The sequence below is a fragment of the Schistocerca serialis genome, unplaced genomic scaffold, assembly GCF_023864345.2.
Source record: "Schistocerca serialis cubense isolate TAMUIC-IGC-003099 unplaced genomic scaffold, iqSchSeri2.2 HiC_scaffold_1407, whole genome shotgun sequence".
Classification (NCBI taxonomy): Eukaryota; Metazoa; Arthropoda; class Insecta; order Orthoptera; family Acrididae; genus Schistocerca; species Schistocerca serialis.
Genome location: NW_026047633.1, coordinates 2,292,175 through 2,309,722, shown reverse-complemented (window position 1 = coordinate 2,309,722; position 17,548 = coordinate 2,292,175). Strand labels below are relative to the sequence as shown.

The window sequence follows — 17,548 nt, the reverse complement described above, 5'->3', positions numbered from 1 at the left end:
GTGCGCGAAGCATACAACAGCTACCACCGGAGAACCGGAAAAAGTTTTGCTCCTCTGCAAAATCGTTAAGCGGATCCAACGCTTCTATTCAGTCACACGTTGACCAGTCTGCTTTGGCGCTAGAATATTCCAAAAGGAAGGCCGAAGTTAAAAATTCCTCGTTTAAGAAATCGCTCACGCAGGAGAATGGTACAAACGTGCCGTCGTTTGACCATCGCACAGAGTCCCGTGTGGAAATCATAGTAATGAGTACCGCTGGCGTAGAGAAACAGCTGAAACAGCTGAAAATAAATAAGTGGCAATGCCTAGGTGGAATGCCAGTTTGGTTTTATAAAGAGTAGTGTACGGCATTGGCCCCTTACTTAGCTTGCATTTACCGCGAATCTTGCGATCAGCGCTAAGAACCAAGGGAATGGAAAAAAGTGCAAGTGACTATAGTGTATACGAAAGGTAAAAGAACGGACCCACAAAATTGCAGACCAATATCCCTAACACCTGGTTCCTGCAGAATCCTTGAACGTATTCTCAGTTCGAACATTATCAACTTTCTTCAGACTAAGGAGCTTATGTGCACAAATCAACACGGTTTTGGTAAGCATCGCTTCTGTGAATCTCACCTTTTCCTTTTCTCACATGATGCACTGAGAGCTATGGATGAAGGGCAACAGGCAGATTCCATATTTCTAGATTTCTCGAAAGCATTTGACACGGTGTCCCATTGCGGGGTGCTAACGGAAGAACGAGCACATGGAATAAGTTGAGTGACTGCAGGTTGACACTAGATGACGTCGACAAAATTTCTAGTTGGTGTGATGTAGAAGAAAGCGGATGAGTAGCAAAAACGAACCCGTAATATCCGCATACGGCATTCGAAGTGTCCTGCTTACCACAGTCAGTTCGTTTAAATATCTGGGCGTAATGTTGCGAAGCGAGATGAAATGGAATAAACATGTGAGGATTCTGGTAGGGAAGGCCAACGGTCGGCTTCGGTGTATTCGGAGAGTTTTGTGAAAGTGTGGTTCGTATGTAAGGGAGACCCCGTATAGGACGCCAGAGCGACTTCTTGTTCAGCATTGCTCGAGTGCTTGGGATCTGCTCGGAGAGCTGAGGTGCTGGCGAAGTGTAGTGGGGCGTGTCAGTAAAACGGAGGATATACTTCGTACTGGAAATTTTGGGAGGACATTTTGATGTTCGCATGAGTAAAGCGAGTCAGAGAATGTACTCCAGCCGATAATGTGCTCATCGCGAGTAAAAGGGTGAGGGATGTTGCTCAAAACAAAGAACGTTCTCCGATTTCGTGTGAACAAAACTAGAGGTGCTTCTCACAACCGGAAAATATTGATGCAAGATCTGTAGCATTCTTCGGGCTGAGTAAGTTCTGTTAAGTTTTACCTACTTTTTGGCAATGATGGCAGAATTCATATTGCTTGGGAGGCAAAAAAAGAAATATATATCCCAACGAAGTGCTGAATTGAGGAGCTGTAGAAGTTTATATCGCTTTGACAATAAGAACATAATCTGCGGACTACCTCTCAAAAGAAGTGAAAACTGAAACATTTTTATTGCTATTTAGTAGACCCAAGTTTTCAGACTGACGTACGAGAACATTTAGCTGTAGGCCTACACCAAACAACCGTGTCGCTGACTTTTCCAGACGTTCACCATCATGTCTTCTCACAGCATAAGTCTTATATAGTGTGATGTTAGAAATAAGTAGGGTTACCAGAAAAATTAATAACTGGTTTATTGCAAACCTAGCGACCTGTTACTCATATCGAACGCATGGTGTGGCGCTTACGTGCTTGCCACGCGAGCAGACAGTTGTGGGCCGTATTTAACCAAAATTATCTCGTGTTAGAGAACTCTAGCAGAGTTCCGGCTTGAAGTAGATAAAAAGTCATGTAATCTTAAGATTTCGTTCGCATGATGTTCGCCTGACTTCTATAACTGAAAAGTTTTCCGCATGTTGTAAATTCGGTAACATCGCAAGTAAATACATTTTCGTAAACTGTACGTAATTGTCTTAATAATTTGTTGCCGCACATAAAATAAACAAAATGAAACGCAGTGCAACTCTGCCTGAACACACTGATGCCGGTTCCAGACTTGTCGCCCGTTTGAGCGAGCTGAATGACACGTGACACTGCGCGTGCTTTCTGTGCCGGACTAGGCAGACCACACACCGAGAACTCAGCAGGGAACAGAGGTAGTGAGAAAAAGGAAGACTCTCGTCACAGATTATGGCTTCGAATGTTTTGCTCGTAAGAGCTTTCCCAGAGAATGTTCTTTTGCTCGGAGAATCTTCTCCAGAGAACGTCGTCTTGTTTATTCATACAACCCAGCGTGTTTAACTTCTGTTGGATGTCAGTACAAAGGCGAGAACCAAAGACGCATGAGGGGCCACAGCGGCAGTGGTGCAGTTTAGGTACCGCCCTCCTAGTCCAGGCAGCGCACCATTTCGTGTCTCTTCTGGAGTTCACGTATCGCCATTTACAATCGGTCATTTCTAAATTCCGCCAATCCACTTCATTACTGGACTCGCATGATACCTTCAGCAATGGCTCCAGCACTACAGGCCAAAGCCGCCTATATGACACTGACCCTGCCTCTGCACGCAAATTGTCGACGATTGCCTCCCGTGGCAGCGGTCTGCCCCGCTTGTCGACACTCCACCTCCATGTGGCGAGTATTTATTGCGTCCTCTGTTGATTTGCCACTTTGTGTTGCAACGCACTTGCTCCTAAACTGAATATAGCAGTCAGTTTTGTATCATTATAGCTGTATAGTACATTCGCAACTGTCCACAAGTTTCGAGATTTTCTATAGAGCTTGTTTCAGTGGATATTGTTTGTTCACTTCCTTGCTGCATTTAAATCCGTTCTTTCGTTGCCTTATGGAATGAACGGCTCTATTACGTGAAAAACAGCCCTTTCCCGAAATTCTTCCCCAACCAAATCTCCGTATAATGTTTATTCAGATCATAGTCAGTGTGCACATACATCCTCCATCTGGGGCGTAGAAATGATGATTTTCATCACGGCACGGGTTCTGAGTCCCAGTTTGTCAGTGGAGTAGGTGTGGTACTGTAGCTCCAAGCAGAACAGCGTGCTGCTGTACGTAGCGTGTAAATGATTTGCGAGCCTTAGCACCATGGCACCACATGTCTTATGGGAGGGACAGCCTTCCGGTCAAACTGGGGACCCAGACATCACACGGAACTCATTATGATGCAGCTTCATGCTTTAATTGACAACGTCGTTGTCAAATAACACTGATAAGCAAGAACCATACTACAAGGAGTAGAGGGAGTACTGATTGTTCTGCATTGTATCTGGCAGTATGGAAACTTTCCATCGTTGATGGGCTATAGGGAATGCAGTCGTAGATTAATCAGGAAAAAATTGTCTCATACCCGATTCTGAGGGCTCCATTCTCATCATAACATGTACCTGACACAGATGCATCGAATCTATGTACGAAACACTGACCTTAGGCCAACAATTTCTGTATGATAATTTCCACTGCCAGACGAGAGACCCGCACCAACCACTCACGAAACGAGACCGAGCGAATGCTTCAGAGCCAAGTAAACAAACATTTTTATGCAATAGTGAAGCGTCATTTTGTCAAGTTTTACGTCGTCAGACATGTACTTCTGCACGTCAAGTATACAAGTGTGAGATCCTGGGATGCGCACTGCCGGGCGTAAGCGGAAACATTATAAAAATGCCAAAGCTGATAGGGGTATAATGAGTAATGCAAAACACGTATTGTGAAATAAAAACAGATGTTTGGTATTTGCAAAGACGGATTTGAAGTAGCTTAAGTCATCGTATCGCGCTGTCCTTAGCCGTTGGATTAGGTGAAAGGGACTGAATAAGTGGACCTGCTTGACGGTACATTCACGTTTGTCCACTGAACTCATCTTCCTGTGTCATACAGTCTTTACGGAAAATTATCGCAGATGTCACATCACCTAAAGCAGATAGGAAACTCCCTGGCAGGTCAGAGCCGTGTGTCGGATCCCCGACGTTTCAAGTGACTGCACTCTCCACTGCAGAGTGAGGATTCGCCCAGGAAGCAACTCGCGAGGCCTCTGGTCACTGCAGTGCCCATCCTTCAGGGAGCGCTGGTCCCGCCAGCCGTGCAGGGGAGCTTCTGTGACGGCTGGAAGGCAGCGGCTGAGGTACTGGCGGAAGTAAGGCTGTGACGGCGGCTCTCGGTTTCTGCCAGCCCAGCTCGACGTCTATTTCTATAAGGACGTCATATTCGCCATTGAATTTAAAAATTATTTGTTTTACTATTGCAGTTTCGACCTTTTGAGCCATTTTCAAGTGGTAATGTGGAATATTTTGCTTCAGCTCATAACAGACGTGTGTACATGTCAGCGTCTAAAATCATCTATAACAAATTTGAACAAGTCATTCATATCCTTAACATAAATATCACATGTTCACTCTCCTGCAATGCATACGAAATTCTTCTTTAAAGGAAAGAGGTATTCTGCGGGAAGCGCTGCAGTTCTGCTGTTTGGTGTGCCTGAAACAAGTTAAAACGATATAGCAGCACAGAACGGAGTGGATGATCTGCAAGAAATAATTACAATCGGTATAGCACTCAAGTATTCTGAAATCTAAAGTTGAAATCTCGATGCGCTAAAATGCTAAAAAGACCAATGGGTTTGCGATTGTTTGCTGTGTTTCTATGCATCCTTTAAAGAATGAAAAAGTTCCAGGTTTGTGTCCCAGTCTCGAACACAGTACTGATCTGCCAGGAAGTTTCTAATCCACTGCTGAGTGGAAATCCGTTCTGAATACTTGTACGTTCTTGCATAAACTATACATGCTAGGTTTTCAACTTTTAACCTCGCACCTTGTGTGCTACAGGCGGCCGCTGTTGAGTGAACGCCTGCTGCGCTATCAGCCGTGGAGCCTCTCCTCTGACGACGACTTCAGTGCGCTGTGCATGGAGCGGCAGCCAGAGGCGTCGCAAATGTTCAGCCTCGCTGACCAACTGTACGCCTTCCATCGTGTCTCCTGGTACAATGCAGCTGACTACATCTATTCATTCTACGAAGATGACTTCAAGATTGTAGGTAAGTTTAATACTGGGACCCGGCCACTTCACGGTTATGCGCTGACAACTGAGATTCAAATATCCTTCTGAACATGTAGTTTTAGATCTTGCGTGATTTTGCACGCCACGCATGATCTCTGGTGCTCTTTCCAAAGTCAGTTTTTAGATTCCTCGGCAACTCTCCGTCTGGATCTATGACAACCTAACTACTTCATTTCGATGTATTATTGTCTTCTTCATTATGCAGGGACTAAAAAAAGACTACGTACACAAAATTTTGGAGTGTTTAGAGAAGATTAAAAAGAACAAATTTTATGTGACACAAATGTCACAGGTGTGATGTTTTAGAGACGTTACTCAAGTGCCAGCTGGGTGCTAACGATTGTGTAACACACTCGAAACAAGTGGGTGTCTCACAAATAATGTTTGCATCCTCAGCCTAACAGGCTACCACCTCACCTGGGGTGTCTGCCAGGGTCTGGTACACTGAACAACTCTCTCCCTCCCGTAGGAGGCACGCAACACCTCTAAAACAGTGCCCATCCCAAAGAACTTTGAACTCCGTCTCTGAACGCCAGTGCAGATAAGACCTTCATATATATGCGACACGTGCCTCATATAAAAAAATGTTCCTCTTTATCTTCTATAAACACTCTAAAATTCTGTACATGTAGTTTTTTTCAGACCTAGTCTAAGGCTTTTTAAAAATGGCGAATGGTCTCTGCAACATAACTGCTACAGACAAGCTAATTTTCTGTCAATACTGTAACTGGTGTAGTGTTCTAGATTTCTCATGTGTGATTCTAGCACGATACTGTTCGTATTTACTAATTTTCTTTGACGAACAATATTTAGATTTGTAACAGAACAGTTAATTGTATGAGATACACTGTTAATATTATCCTTAGAAATGTTACTACTATGAACTGTAGTAGGACTGAGGAAACACTGTATTTTCAGCTATCGCACCTGTTTGCTAAAGAACTCTATTTGTTCGAATCACTATATTCTTTAAATTTATTATTTTACTCTCGTTGCTGGGCTTTATCACTTACTCGGTTATCTATCTATCGTTCCACCAGACATGAAACAAGCTGTAATCGTTCTTTTCTTTGTAACTGTCTGATAGCTTCTTGTTCGGTAGAGGGTAACTCCATTTAAATGAGAGGAAGGGGGGACACTGAGCTTGTGCTCCCTCAGCGGAAAAATTATTTATGCCTGCCGTTGTCACTCTTGACCGCTTCAGGCAATCGAACTTGCAGGGCTTTCATTGGTAGTAAACCGACTAATTAAGAAACTAAGGTGGTCTAAAAGGGCTACAACACATAAAGAATTAAGTTATCATACGAATATGCGTATATTAGAACCAGGGACTGTAATACTGCGAAGAACGGTCTTTACAAAATTTCGGCTGCAGCCGATAATTTACGGCAGACACTCACATGAATAATAGTGGCACATAAACGGAAATACGCATTGTTAGCAAGTTACTAAACAAGCAGACTCTTACCCCATCTGTTTCTAGACTCAGCTGCACTCGGCAGCAAGTCTATAAGTATGACTGAAACTGTAATGGACACCGAGAACAAACGTGTGAGATGAAGTTGATGTTTCCATTCCTCGCGAGTAGCGACCAGATATTAAAGAATGAGCAGCGACAAGAGCTTACAGAGTTGTGAACCACTAGCCGTTTGTCTGGAAGCTAACTTTAAACCCGACATTGAAGATATCTTCAGGGAAAAGTTGTCATGATAATTCAGAGAGATTGTGGCAGTTCGGTCGAGATAGGGAGTGGGGGGTGGGGGGGGGGGGGGAGAAGAAGAAACGGGTGCGAATCTCTTCTGAGCACGTGGTGATGTTGGAGATGGCTTGCGACATCCAGCAGGCTGCTACAACGGCCCTGTCTGAAAGAGTTGCCCTCGCCACTATTAAAACCGTGGTGCTTTACTGTCGGCTGTTTTACGCATCACTGTCCAGCAGAACTAGATGCTTGCCCACAACAGACCAACGTATCAAGAACTAAGCCCTGATCTGTTGTCGCTGCCATTGTGTAAAATCACCTAAATCGCAAATCCAAGCCTACAGATCTCACAAATACTTCCAGTGTGACGACTATCTGACCCAGTATCGCAGAAGCATCTGACCTATCCCGGTTACAAACAAGACCACCCATCAGTAGGACGAAAAACCCGTCCTAGTTGCAAATTTTTATTTTTTATTCGTTCGATGACTTGTTTCGGACCGAGACCCATTTTCAAATCACCATAACATAGTCGAAAATGGCATTTCCGAAGATGTCAATAACGTGCAATGAAAATTTACAGCGCATACAGATAACTCATCGAATGAACAAAAACTTGGAACGTTTTTTCGTTCACTGATTACCAGGGGTTGCTGACCCAAACTACTGCATCATACTGGAAGTTCGTAAAACCATCCATTTTAACTGTGCCCAAATGTACAATCCTTGCACAACTGCATCATTTACACAGCCTTAACTCGAATGATCTCATAAGTATAAAGTAAACGCATTATTCACGACACTAAACTTACATTCCGCATCCCAACAACTACATGCATTGCATCCTCACCATCAAAGATATTGAGTTCAGATCCACAGTTTTCTACACCGTCAGTCGAGCTCACCGTCATCATCTCAACAGTTTTTTGTGTCGCATCCCTAACATGAAAGACATCCAGTTTAGGATCACTGTTTCCGACAACATTCACTCTCTTTCAACGTCCACATATTGTCCAACAGATGACGATAACAGCCACAGTCACCTTCCACTTTTAACATCCAAGTCACCTGTTCCAAAAAGGAATCCAACTTTATCTTCAGCCACAACAAAACATCAGCTTAAAACCTATACATAACCTTGTTTCACCACATAAAACATCAAGACAAAGCAGCAGCATAGCATTCCATCCATATGTCTGTTCCGTCAGCTCCAACGAGATCTTCATCACTCACATGTTATCTCAGTGCTACAACTATACTTTAATGAAAATTGTTACAGTCACGTAACACAGTCCCAGTCACTCTACACTCTACAAGGCACAGATAATTGCTACAACATACAATCAGATGGTACTGCCAATGGGTGCTTGTGAGATATCTTGATACCAGCACCTCATTCTGCAGATAAGAAACCCTGGGATTGGTGGTACACATGAACAAAACACTGCCACATTTTCCATTAACTGAACAATCTTTTGAAAAAGCATTCATTCTCCTCTCATCCATAACAACCACACGTTACCAAACAACCTCAACAAGCCAGACTCAGTGCTTCATATGTTAAAGATATACTCACTGTATCTAATGACTGCTCGACAATTCGGTACGTACAATGTCACACAAATACGACCACCATATCTCTTGGTCCCAGTTTAAAATACCTGTCTATAACGCCACAAAACGAATTAAATATAGCACTTACAACACAAGACTATAAAGTCACACATTTTGTGAGTGTGTGGGTTGGTGCTATTCTGTCATTCTGCGCAACAGATTAATCTGAGATGTACCCTTTACCCTTTGGCCCCTGCAAGATGCAATTTCCACCCCCACACTACTACAGAAGTCAGATGGACACTCCTAAAGTTCTAAAGAGAAATGCCTGAAAAACTTGCAGCAATAAATACCTTCTGGAGTCGTCCACTGTAAGGAAATGACACAAAAATTCACAAAATGTCTTACGTAACTAGTGGGATACTTGGGTACTGGAGTAGTGCTAGTTAGTGTAAGATAAACATGAAAGTAACGAAAATTATTATTTATTTTGCAAAAATTCTGAGAAATCACAATAGCACTTTTAGTCATGAATTGAACACGTTATTTGCGGGTTCTTTTCAGAATGTGAAGTTACCTCTTAAGGATAGGATTCGCTAATGAAATTTCTATACAAAGTTTAAGATTGTTATTGACTTGGCGGAATGGCTGAGAGCCGCACCTACTCGAATAATTACCGGTTAGAATGTTGCTAGGTACAGTCGAGGCTGTCACGTGTGATATGCAGTGAAGGGTACTGTTGTGGAGGAAATGTGGGGGTCGCAAGAGCTGTAGCTGTGATGACTGCTGTCTGCGCCGCTCGCTGCCGACAAATAAGATAACTCTCGTTCTATCTGGATTGACCTTCACCAATCAAACTCTCCCTACGCCTTGATGAATTCAAAGACTCCTATTCGCCCCTAGTCTGTTGGCGTGGTACACCAGTCAGATAACCAGTCCACCACGATGCCACTCAAAAATTCGCTCGCAGGCGTTTAACTATTACTCAGTCCATTCACACCGCACAATAAGTGTGGTGGCCAACACAGTGAACAACGCTTAATCGCAAGGACTCAATATACAGTTGCACTTCGATTGGCTCTCGACAGAGGTGCTCTCCCAGTGAAGTACTGAGGACAGACTTGTTCCTCGCTCTTTGAGTACATGTACGAGCGCACACGCTCTCGTTACGTGTTCTCGCTCCAAGAGCGACAACGGAACGGCCCCTCTGCACGCCAGACGTGAAGGGGTATATCTTTCGATTTCTTCCATTACTCCTTCAGCTCAAGGCGTCAGAAATATCGTCTGCCAATCAGCATTGCTCTTCTAAAACGGGAGAATGACATTTTGTTTAAGGTGACCAATCCGGAAATCTGTAGTATCGGTGTTTGGCGTTTGCTGTCTTCCTGTGAAAATCTCTGAAACTGCGTTCTATGTGTAAAGAATGCGTAGGCTAACCGCTCCCACACAATGTAGCGGAATTTGCTTTTAAGCCGAACACGGGGTCTTCCTTTCACTCGGGCTAACGCTGTCTGCTCTACAGGCGGTCACTGGCCGTCGTAGATAGCTTGGGACCGGCCTCCTGGGGTGCAGTTGCCTCTCTCGAGCTAAAAGCTCCTGTGACCGTCGAGTCTGGAATGTATGTGTGTACGCCAGCCTCGAGTATTTCAACCACAGTGCGCACTTGCGATTTATTAGTTATTTGCACATCGTTTACATGAATTCATACAATACTGACTTTATCTTATCGAGTTTGGGCTCGAATGAAGCGTCTTGATGTGCAGAATATGATTGTGAGGGCGGAATATGTAAGCAATGAAGGAGACCACGACGTCTTACAGTTTCAGGAAATTCTTATGAGAGGCTGCTCATGACTCCATTACTTTCGACCTTCTTAAAAAACTCTTATTTCCTACTAGCTCTAGTCAAGTAGTGTGATATCATACTGTATGCAAGTTTATATCCCACGGCTCACTTATGATTTGAGGGTAGTGTCTTTGTATACTAATCAAAACGTCATGGGACCCAGTCTCAAACCTCGCTACTGCTTAAATTTAGAATAAAAATCATCAGTAATGATGGATGGGCGGATAGAGCTTCAAGGAACTTTCTTCCCCTGCTCCTAAAACCCTGAATAGTCAGCAGTGCTCAAAGGAATGAGAATGCAGAAGGTAATGGGAACCACTGGTGTCTGTCCACAGGACATTTGGCCTGATATTGAAAAGTGGTATGATGACTGCTCCATTGGCGAAATATTCCGCAATAGTCGCACATTCGGATCTCTGGGAGGAAACTGGCAAGTGCCAGGTGTCCCAATGAATTATGTTTCCTGTATAGCTCCTTGTCTGGCACACCATGCTTCTTCTGTTACTGTAAATCTTACTCAACAGCGTATCTCCATCTGCCTCGATAACTTCACCTCTTGGTGTAGCCTCTGCTACATCAAAATCACTTACGTTAAAAACCCAAGGAATTATTACAAGAAATACCACCAATCATTTCTCTCTCCCTAACTTCCACCATGGCACACATAAACATGACTGTGTGGTGGTACTCTCTTCAAAGGTAAGCTGGTTCGAATCCAGGTGATGGAAGAAATTTGCATTGCTGGCATTTCCCCAGTAATGGGAGGGGTAATTGAAGCATAAGGTTTCTCATCACCAGACCTCGTGTCAGTGTTCTACATTACATTACCTCTCCTCAGTGTATCATGATACACTGATGACGCCTGTGACACTGTTGAAGGTGACATGTGGTGTCGACGATACTCGCCTGCAGCAAATCGTCAATCGACTACCGTAGAGATGCTGTACACCCAAGCAGCATCGCCACCGCCTATGAGAAAGAAGTAGTAAGCCACTCCTCCTGTAGCTTCGAGGCGCCACACACGACAAGTATTTCCAGCTCTGCCAGTGCCTGGTACGAGTTCTGCCAGAGTCCAGCCTGACTTCTGTTCCGTCTACGAGGGTATCAACAGTTCCATGACGACTGCAAAGAAGCGACGAATTTCTGCCTTCAGAGTGCAGTGTTGGCGTAACGTCACTCAGTCAAGCCTAGGCCAAGCATGCACGTACAGAGAGTCGAGGGCCAACAACAGACACATATTTGGCACAGTTGTAGTAAACGTTCAGTGCTCATCATGTGCAGACTTGCACTGTAATGCCGCTCAGTGTTTTCAGCAGCTCCTGTGTATTTGGACCCCAATTAATACCACACGTGCTCACACAGCCACAGCCACGAGGAGCTAAAGATAAGTGTATTGCTTTCCAAACAATAAGGCGTTCTGATCATTGACTGTTTCATCTATCTACTTGTAAATTTATTAAAAGCATGACACAACAACATGTGTGTCAGATGTGGATGTTAAGCTCTTAACACATCCATTACAGTCATGTACACTCAACAGATAACTCCGAGTCACAGTTCTCTCATAATGCAAGGACAGTGCCCAATTACGTGGAGGAAGATAAGCGCTTGCAGTAAGGCGGTGGACTTGCTGCTCCATTCCTCTCTGCTGACATGGGCAGAGGACTCTCACTTTCTCATATCTTGGAATAATCACGCATCCCCAGCTTACAACAAACAGGAAAGACAGAAAACTCGATAATGTGGGGATTCCATCATTCAGCCATCCTCTGTACTTGGGTAAAACCCACTAAACGAGGCGATGCTGTGATAAGCTGTTGGCTCCAAACTTGATTTTCGACCATATTTAGTTTCTCTGCGATGTCCCTACACAGCTTAAGGTGAATGACACGACGGTTCCTATGGATGGACGCAGCTGTCCTGCTTCCCCGTTCTTCCCAATTCTGGGTTATCCTCTAATAGCTGTTTCACCAACAGGACGTTAACCCCTGATCTTGTTTCTTCCTTCGTCTTTCCAAAAGCCTTAGTGGCCCCAGTGTTACTTTCGCCAATATAGCTTGGATCTCAGCACTCTCAAAAATTTACCATTCCTTACAGTCTTAGAACACCTTGCATTCTGTATCATATCTGCAGTCTCAGACGAACCTCTACCAGCTGATTAGATTGCCCTCTCTTCTGAAGTTCATCAGACTTTGTCACAAATTGTAAACGTCCCATAAACTTGGGGAACAAAAGCACTTTTTCTCGCCTATCCTCTGGATACCTAGGCTTCTGGTGCGCCTATACCAACATGTCATATCCACCCTCCACTTGCCACCCTTCTGTATCCTATTCGAGCGGAACTTCAGCTGGCTAGTTCTTCCTGTTCCAGAATAGTATGTAGACACTTACTCCTCCAACCAGCTATAATCCTAGCGTCTACGCCTCTTCAATATGTAGATGATCCCGCTTCCAGCCTCCTGACCACTGTCATCCCTCCCTCACACTTCCCTCTACCCACATCAACTTGTCAATCATACTTCCCAGCCCACTCCAACACCTTGAATACATACACCCTTTCTGGCCGGCACCTGCATCATACTGTATTACCCTCGTAGTAGTTATTGGGAACTGACTGCCAGTGACTTGCCAGAAGCAAGAGCCTTATCTTCACCATAGCACCATCATCAGCTTCAATGTACATGTGTTTATGTAGAAACGCTATGTCTTTTATTTTTTTGAAACCTATCATTTTATTCATTCTCCCATAAAAACTATACTGGCCTAACTTCGATAGGCTGAAGAGCAGCAAAGTGTCCGAAGCTTGCGCACCACGCGATAATGTGGTGGGAGTGGAATGAATAACAAAGAAAATGGAGTGTTTACGACAAAGTCGTGCATTCGGCTTTTCACAGACTGTGCCTGTGTATAAGAATCTTTCAGAACTTATTCGTCTTACTGGGTATACATTTGCGCTCAACACGCCAATGAACCTTACAGGGTGAGTCACCTAACATTACCGCTGGATATATTTCGTAAACCACATCAAATACTGACGAATCGATTCCACAGACCGAACGGGAGGAGAGGGGCTAGTGTAATTGGTTAATACAAACCATAAAAAAATGCACGGAAGTATGTTTTTTAACACAAACCTACGTTTTTTTAAAATGGAACCCCGTTAGTTTTGTTAGCACATCTGTACATATAAACAACTACGTAATCAGTGCCGTTTGTTGCATTGTAAAATGTTAATTACATCCGGAGATATTGTAACCTAAAGTTGACGCTTGAGTACCACTCCTCCGCTGTTCGATCGTGTGTATCGGAGAGCACCGAATTACGTAGGGATCCAAAGGGAACGGTGATGGACCTTAGGTACAGAAGAGACTGGAACAGCACATTACGTCCACATGCTAACACCTTTTTATTGGTCTTTTTCACTGACGTATATGTACATTACCATGAGGGGTGAAGTACACGTACACACGTGGTTTCCGTTTTCAATTACGGAGTGGAATAGAGTGCGTCCCGACATGTCAGGCCAATAGATGTTCAATGTGGTGGCCATCATTTGCTGCACACAATTGCAATCTCTGGCGTAATGAATGTCGTACACGCCGCAGTACATCTGGTGTAATGTCGCCGCAGGCTGCCACAATACGTTGTTTCATATCCTCTGGGGTTGCAAGCACATCACGGTACACATTCTCCTTTAACGTACCCCACAGAAAGAAGTCCAGAGGTGTAAGATCAGGAGAACGGGCTGGCCAATTTATGCGTCCTCCACGTACTATGAAACGCCCGTCGAACATCCTGTTAAGGGTCTGCCTAGTGTTAATTGCGGTATGTGCAGGTGCACCATCATGCTGATACCACATACGTCGACGTGTTTCCAGTGGGACATTTTCGAGCAACGTTGCCAGATCATTCTGTAGAAACGCGATGTATGTTGCAGCTGTTTGGGCCCCTGCAATGAAGTAAGGATCAATAAGGTGGTCGCCAATGATTCCGCACCATACATTTACAGTCCACGGTCTCTATCGCTCTACCTGTCTGAGCCAGCGAGGATTGTCCACGGACCAGTAATGCATGTTCCGTAGATTCACTGCCCCGTGGTTTGTGAAACCCACTTCATCGGTAAACAGGTAGAACTGCAACGGATTCTCTGTTAATGCCCATTAACGGAATTGCACTCGATGATTACAGTCAACACCATGTAATTGCTGATGTAGCGACACATGAAACGGGTGAAAGCGGTGACGATGCAGTATGCGCATGACACTACTTTGACTCAGTCCACCGGCTCTCGCAATGTCCCGTGTACTCATGGCAACAGCAGCTAACACACCGACTGCACCCGCTTCTCCTGTGATGGGCCTGTTACGGACCCGTTTGCGTGCTACGACCATACCTGTTGCATACAGTTGGCAGTAGATGTTTTGCAATGTGCGGCACGTTGGATGCTCTCTGTCCTGGTACCGTTCTGCATACACCCTGCAAGCTTCAGCTGCATTTCGTCGACACTCGCCATAGATGAGTATCATCTCCGCCTTTTCAGAGTTCGAATACACCATGGTCACAGTTCCTACAACACTACACTATCACAGACGTCTGGTAACACAGTGTACTACAGTTGGTCTGCGTGCGGAGACGAATGCAGAATAACAATAGCAGCAAGCGCTACATGCGGACATTGCGACAGCTAGACCAAACCACAACAGTTCACTACAGCCACACCCGTAAACACGGTCGTCATCGTAAACATGTCCCTGTAGATGCTGCTCGCCGACCGTGGCCCGTGTTTGTTACAAGACGCAACTGAACGTCGGAGATTTCAAGCGTCAACTTTAGGTTACAATATCTCCGGATGTAATTAACATTTTACAATGCAACAAACGGCACTGATTACGTATTTGTTTATATGTTCAGATGTGCTAACAAAACTAACGTGGCTCCATTTAAAAAAACGTATGTTTGTGTAAAAAAACATACTTCCGTGCATTTTTGTATGGTTTGTGTTAAACAGTTAGACTAGCCCCTCTCCTCACGTTCGGTCTGTGGAATCGGTTCGTCAGTATTTGATGTGGTTTACGAAATATATCCAGCGCTAACGTTAGATGACTCACCCTGTATACATTGGATGATGTGTAGCACATCAGTATCATTCTCCTTTGATTTGTACTCTGAACAGGAATAGTGCTCGAGGAAAACGACCATCAGGACTTCTCAGAATGCAGTAGGTAAAGCCGTCATCAAGCTGAAGCCTGGTTTGGTCACCACAGTGCTTCACGAGCCATTGTCCTACTGCAGGTTGTGGTCACTCGCCGTCTTCCTACTTCTGAACTAACTTACCCAGTTAATAATTGTGGGACACACTTAATTATTGGGTCTCCGAACAATTCTACAGTTCCAACATTTTCGATTTCCATAAATCAATGTCAGAGGTGAAAGAAGAGATAACTGACATAAGGAATCTCGGGAGCAATGCCTGAATCCCAAATCTCTGGAGTTGTAATCCCACATTCATCCACTCAGCAGCTGAGGCATATATGTCACAATTGCATTTATTGCTGCATCATTATCATTACCCAAGGTACAAGTGAGACGAAGTAATTACATTTTTCTGCGTGTTTTTGAATTCATGCAAACAGACTATTAACAGTAAATCGTTCATTGTGGTAAAGGTACTTTACTTCCAAAATCGTCAGTTACTGTATTTTGTTGTGCTTTTTCTCGACAATCTCGTGCTAACGAAACAAACTGGTGACAAATATGCTCCATCACTTTCTTTTTACGCTGCGTGGTGGGGTCACTAAGTTCACGGAGGAAAGTGAAATATCACAAAGTCGAGAATTCAGCCTGCATCCAATTTCTTTGTACAGGACGCCTATGGAGTTATGTCAAAAGAGTATATTCTATATGGACGTAGTTAGATATAAAAAAAATACGTATCCAACGGATCAGTGTATGGGCGATCACACCTTCCTCAGATATCTACGTGTCTCGCTGTCCCCCTTGCTTTATTGCGGGTCGTCCTAGTAATTCTGCTTAGAAAGACTTCCTCAACACTTGTGTCAATTTTCCATTAATCTTTCAACGTTGAGCCACATGCGGCTTTATTATTCTTCATATTCAGTTACTTGCGTGGTAAGATCAAAAGTTTGTCATGACGATTTCAAAAGGTTGTTGAGGTGGTAATGTTGGGATTTCGTGATAACCATTTTAATGAGGCTTTAAATGCTGCAGAACCAAATACAATCCGAGAATAAGTTGTTCATTAAGAAACCCACACATCTGAACAACAAAACGAGACTCAAGCTCCTTTCTTCTATAACCACACAAGATCCGTGATTGCCTTGTCATGGAGCTGAGATACTGAAAACTTCTGTTGTACAGAGAAATAGAAGTTCCCATTCATGCAAGCTTCAAAAGAATGTGGTCCTAACAGGTATTCTGATCACACAATGACCCACATAATGTGAGGTAGGTTCCTTTCCAACTCTTGCTGATAATGGGTACTTTCCTTAGACAAGAAAACAATTTTTTCCTGAGCAAACAGTGGTATATGGCACATTTATAAGTAACCAACACTCTTGAGCGAGACATGGCACAAGTCGCCACAACGAAGTACGGTAGGTTACAAATCGTTGCTCCACACCATTGTCAGATAATTCAGTAACAAACATGGGCCTAAATCCTTTCGTATTCATATTTTTTCAGTGTGGTCGTGCATTGTTGAAGAAGATGCTTGAAGTCCAACTGCTCTCTTGCAAATGATTTTCATTGGAGACTGCTCATCTGATTAAGAGTGGGTGACACACGTTTCCTCTCACTTTTTATTGCTTCCAATATGTGGTCTGTCTTTGAGACAGCCTAAAAATACAGGACATTTATCTCAATCAGGCATGGCTACTTTACGAGGGGGACTGCGGCAAATGGTCTCATCATACCTTACATAGTTTTTCCTATCTGCGGATGTTCATGAACCCACGAATCCTCCACTAATCTCTCCTTTACAAGATAACTGTTGGTCCATGGATTCGGAACTCAAAGACTGCAGTGCTGAAACAAAAATATAATTCTGATAACATTGTTTTTTTTTAACATCTTCAGTGCAGGACTATCAATAAAACCTATTTACTTCCTTATTTTTACTACGTCAAGAGCGATGCAGGGACTTCTTGGACACCCTGTGGATGAAATAGACGCGCATAGTAACATGATACCTGTCTTTGTTAATACTCTTACTTTGTGTTGACATGCCGCCTTACATAGTTCTGAGTAACTGAACCTGGGTAATATGGGTAAACGACGCCCAGGCTCCTCATCCAGAGAAGACTTTGGGTTCAG

General features: G+C 43.9%; 1 protein-coding gene across 1 annotated transcript in view; it reads left to right on the top strand.

Moving 5' to 3' along the window:
* The window catches only part of LOC126442779 (uncharacterized), a 42,832-nt gene that overhangs the window by 23,649 nt on the left and 1,635 nt on the right, over positions 1 to 17,548 (top strand). The window contains exon 4 of the mRNA XM_050090811.1: positions 4,887 to 5,095. Coding sequence (XP_049946768.1) covers positions 4,887 to 5,095 — 209 coding nt within the window. The remainder of the gene's footprint in view (positions 1 to 4,886; positions 5,096 to 17,548) is intronic.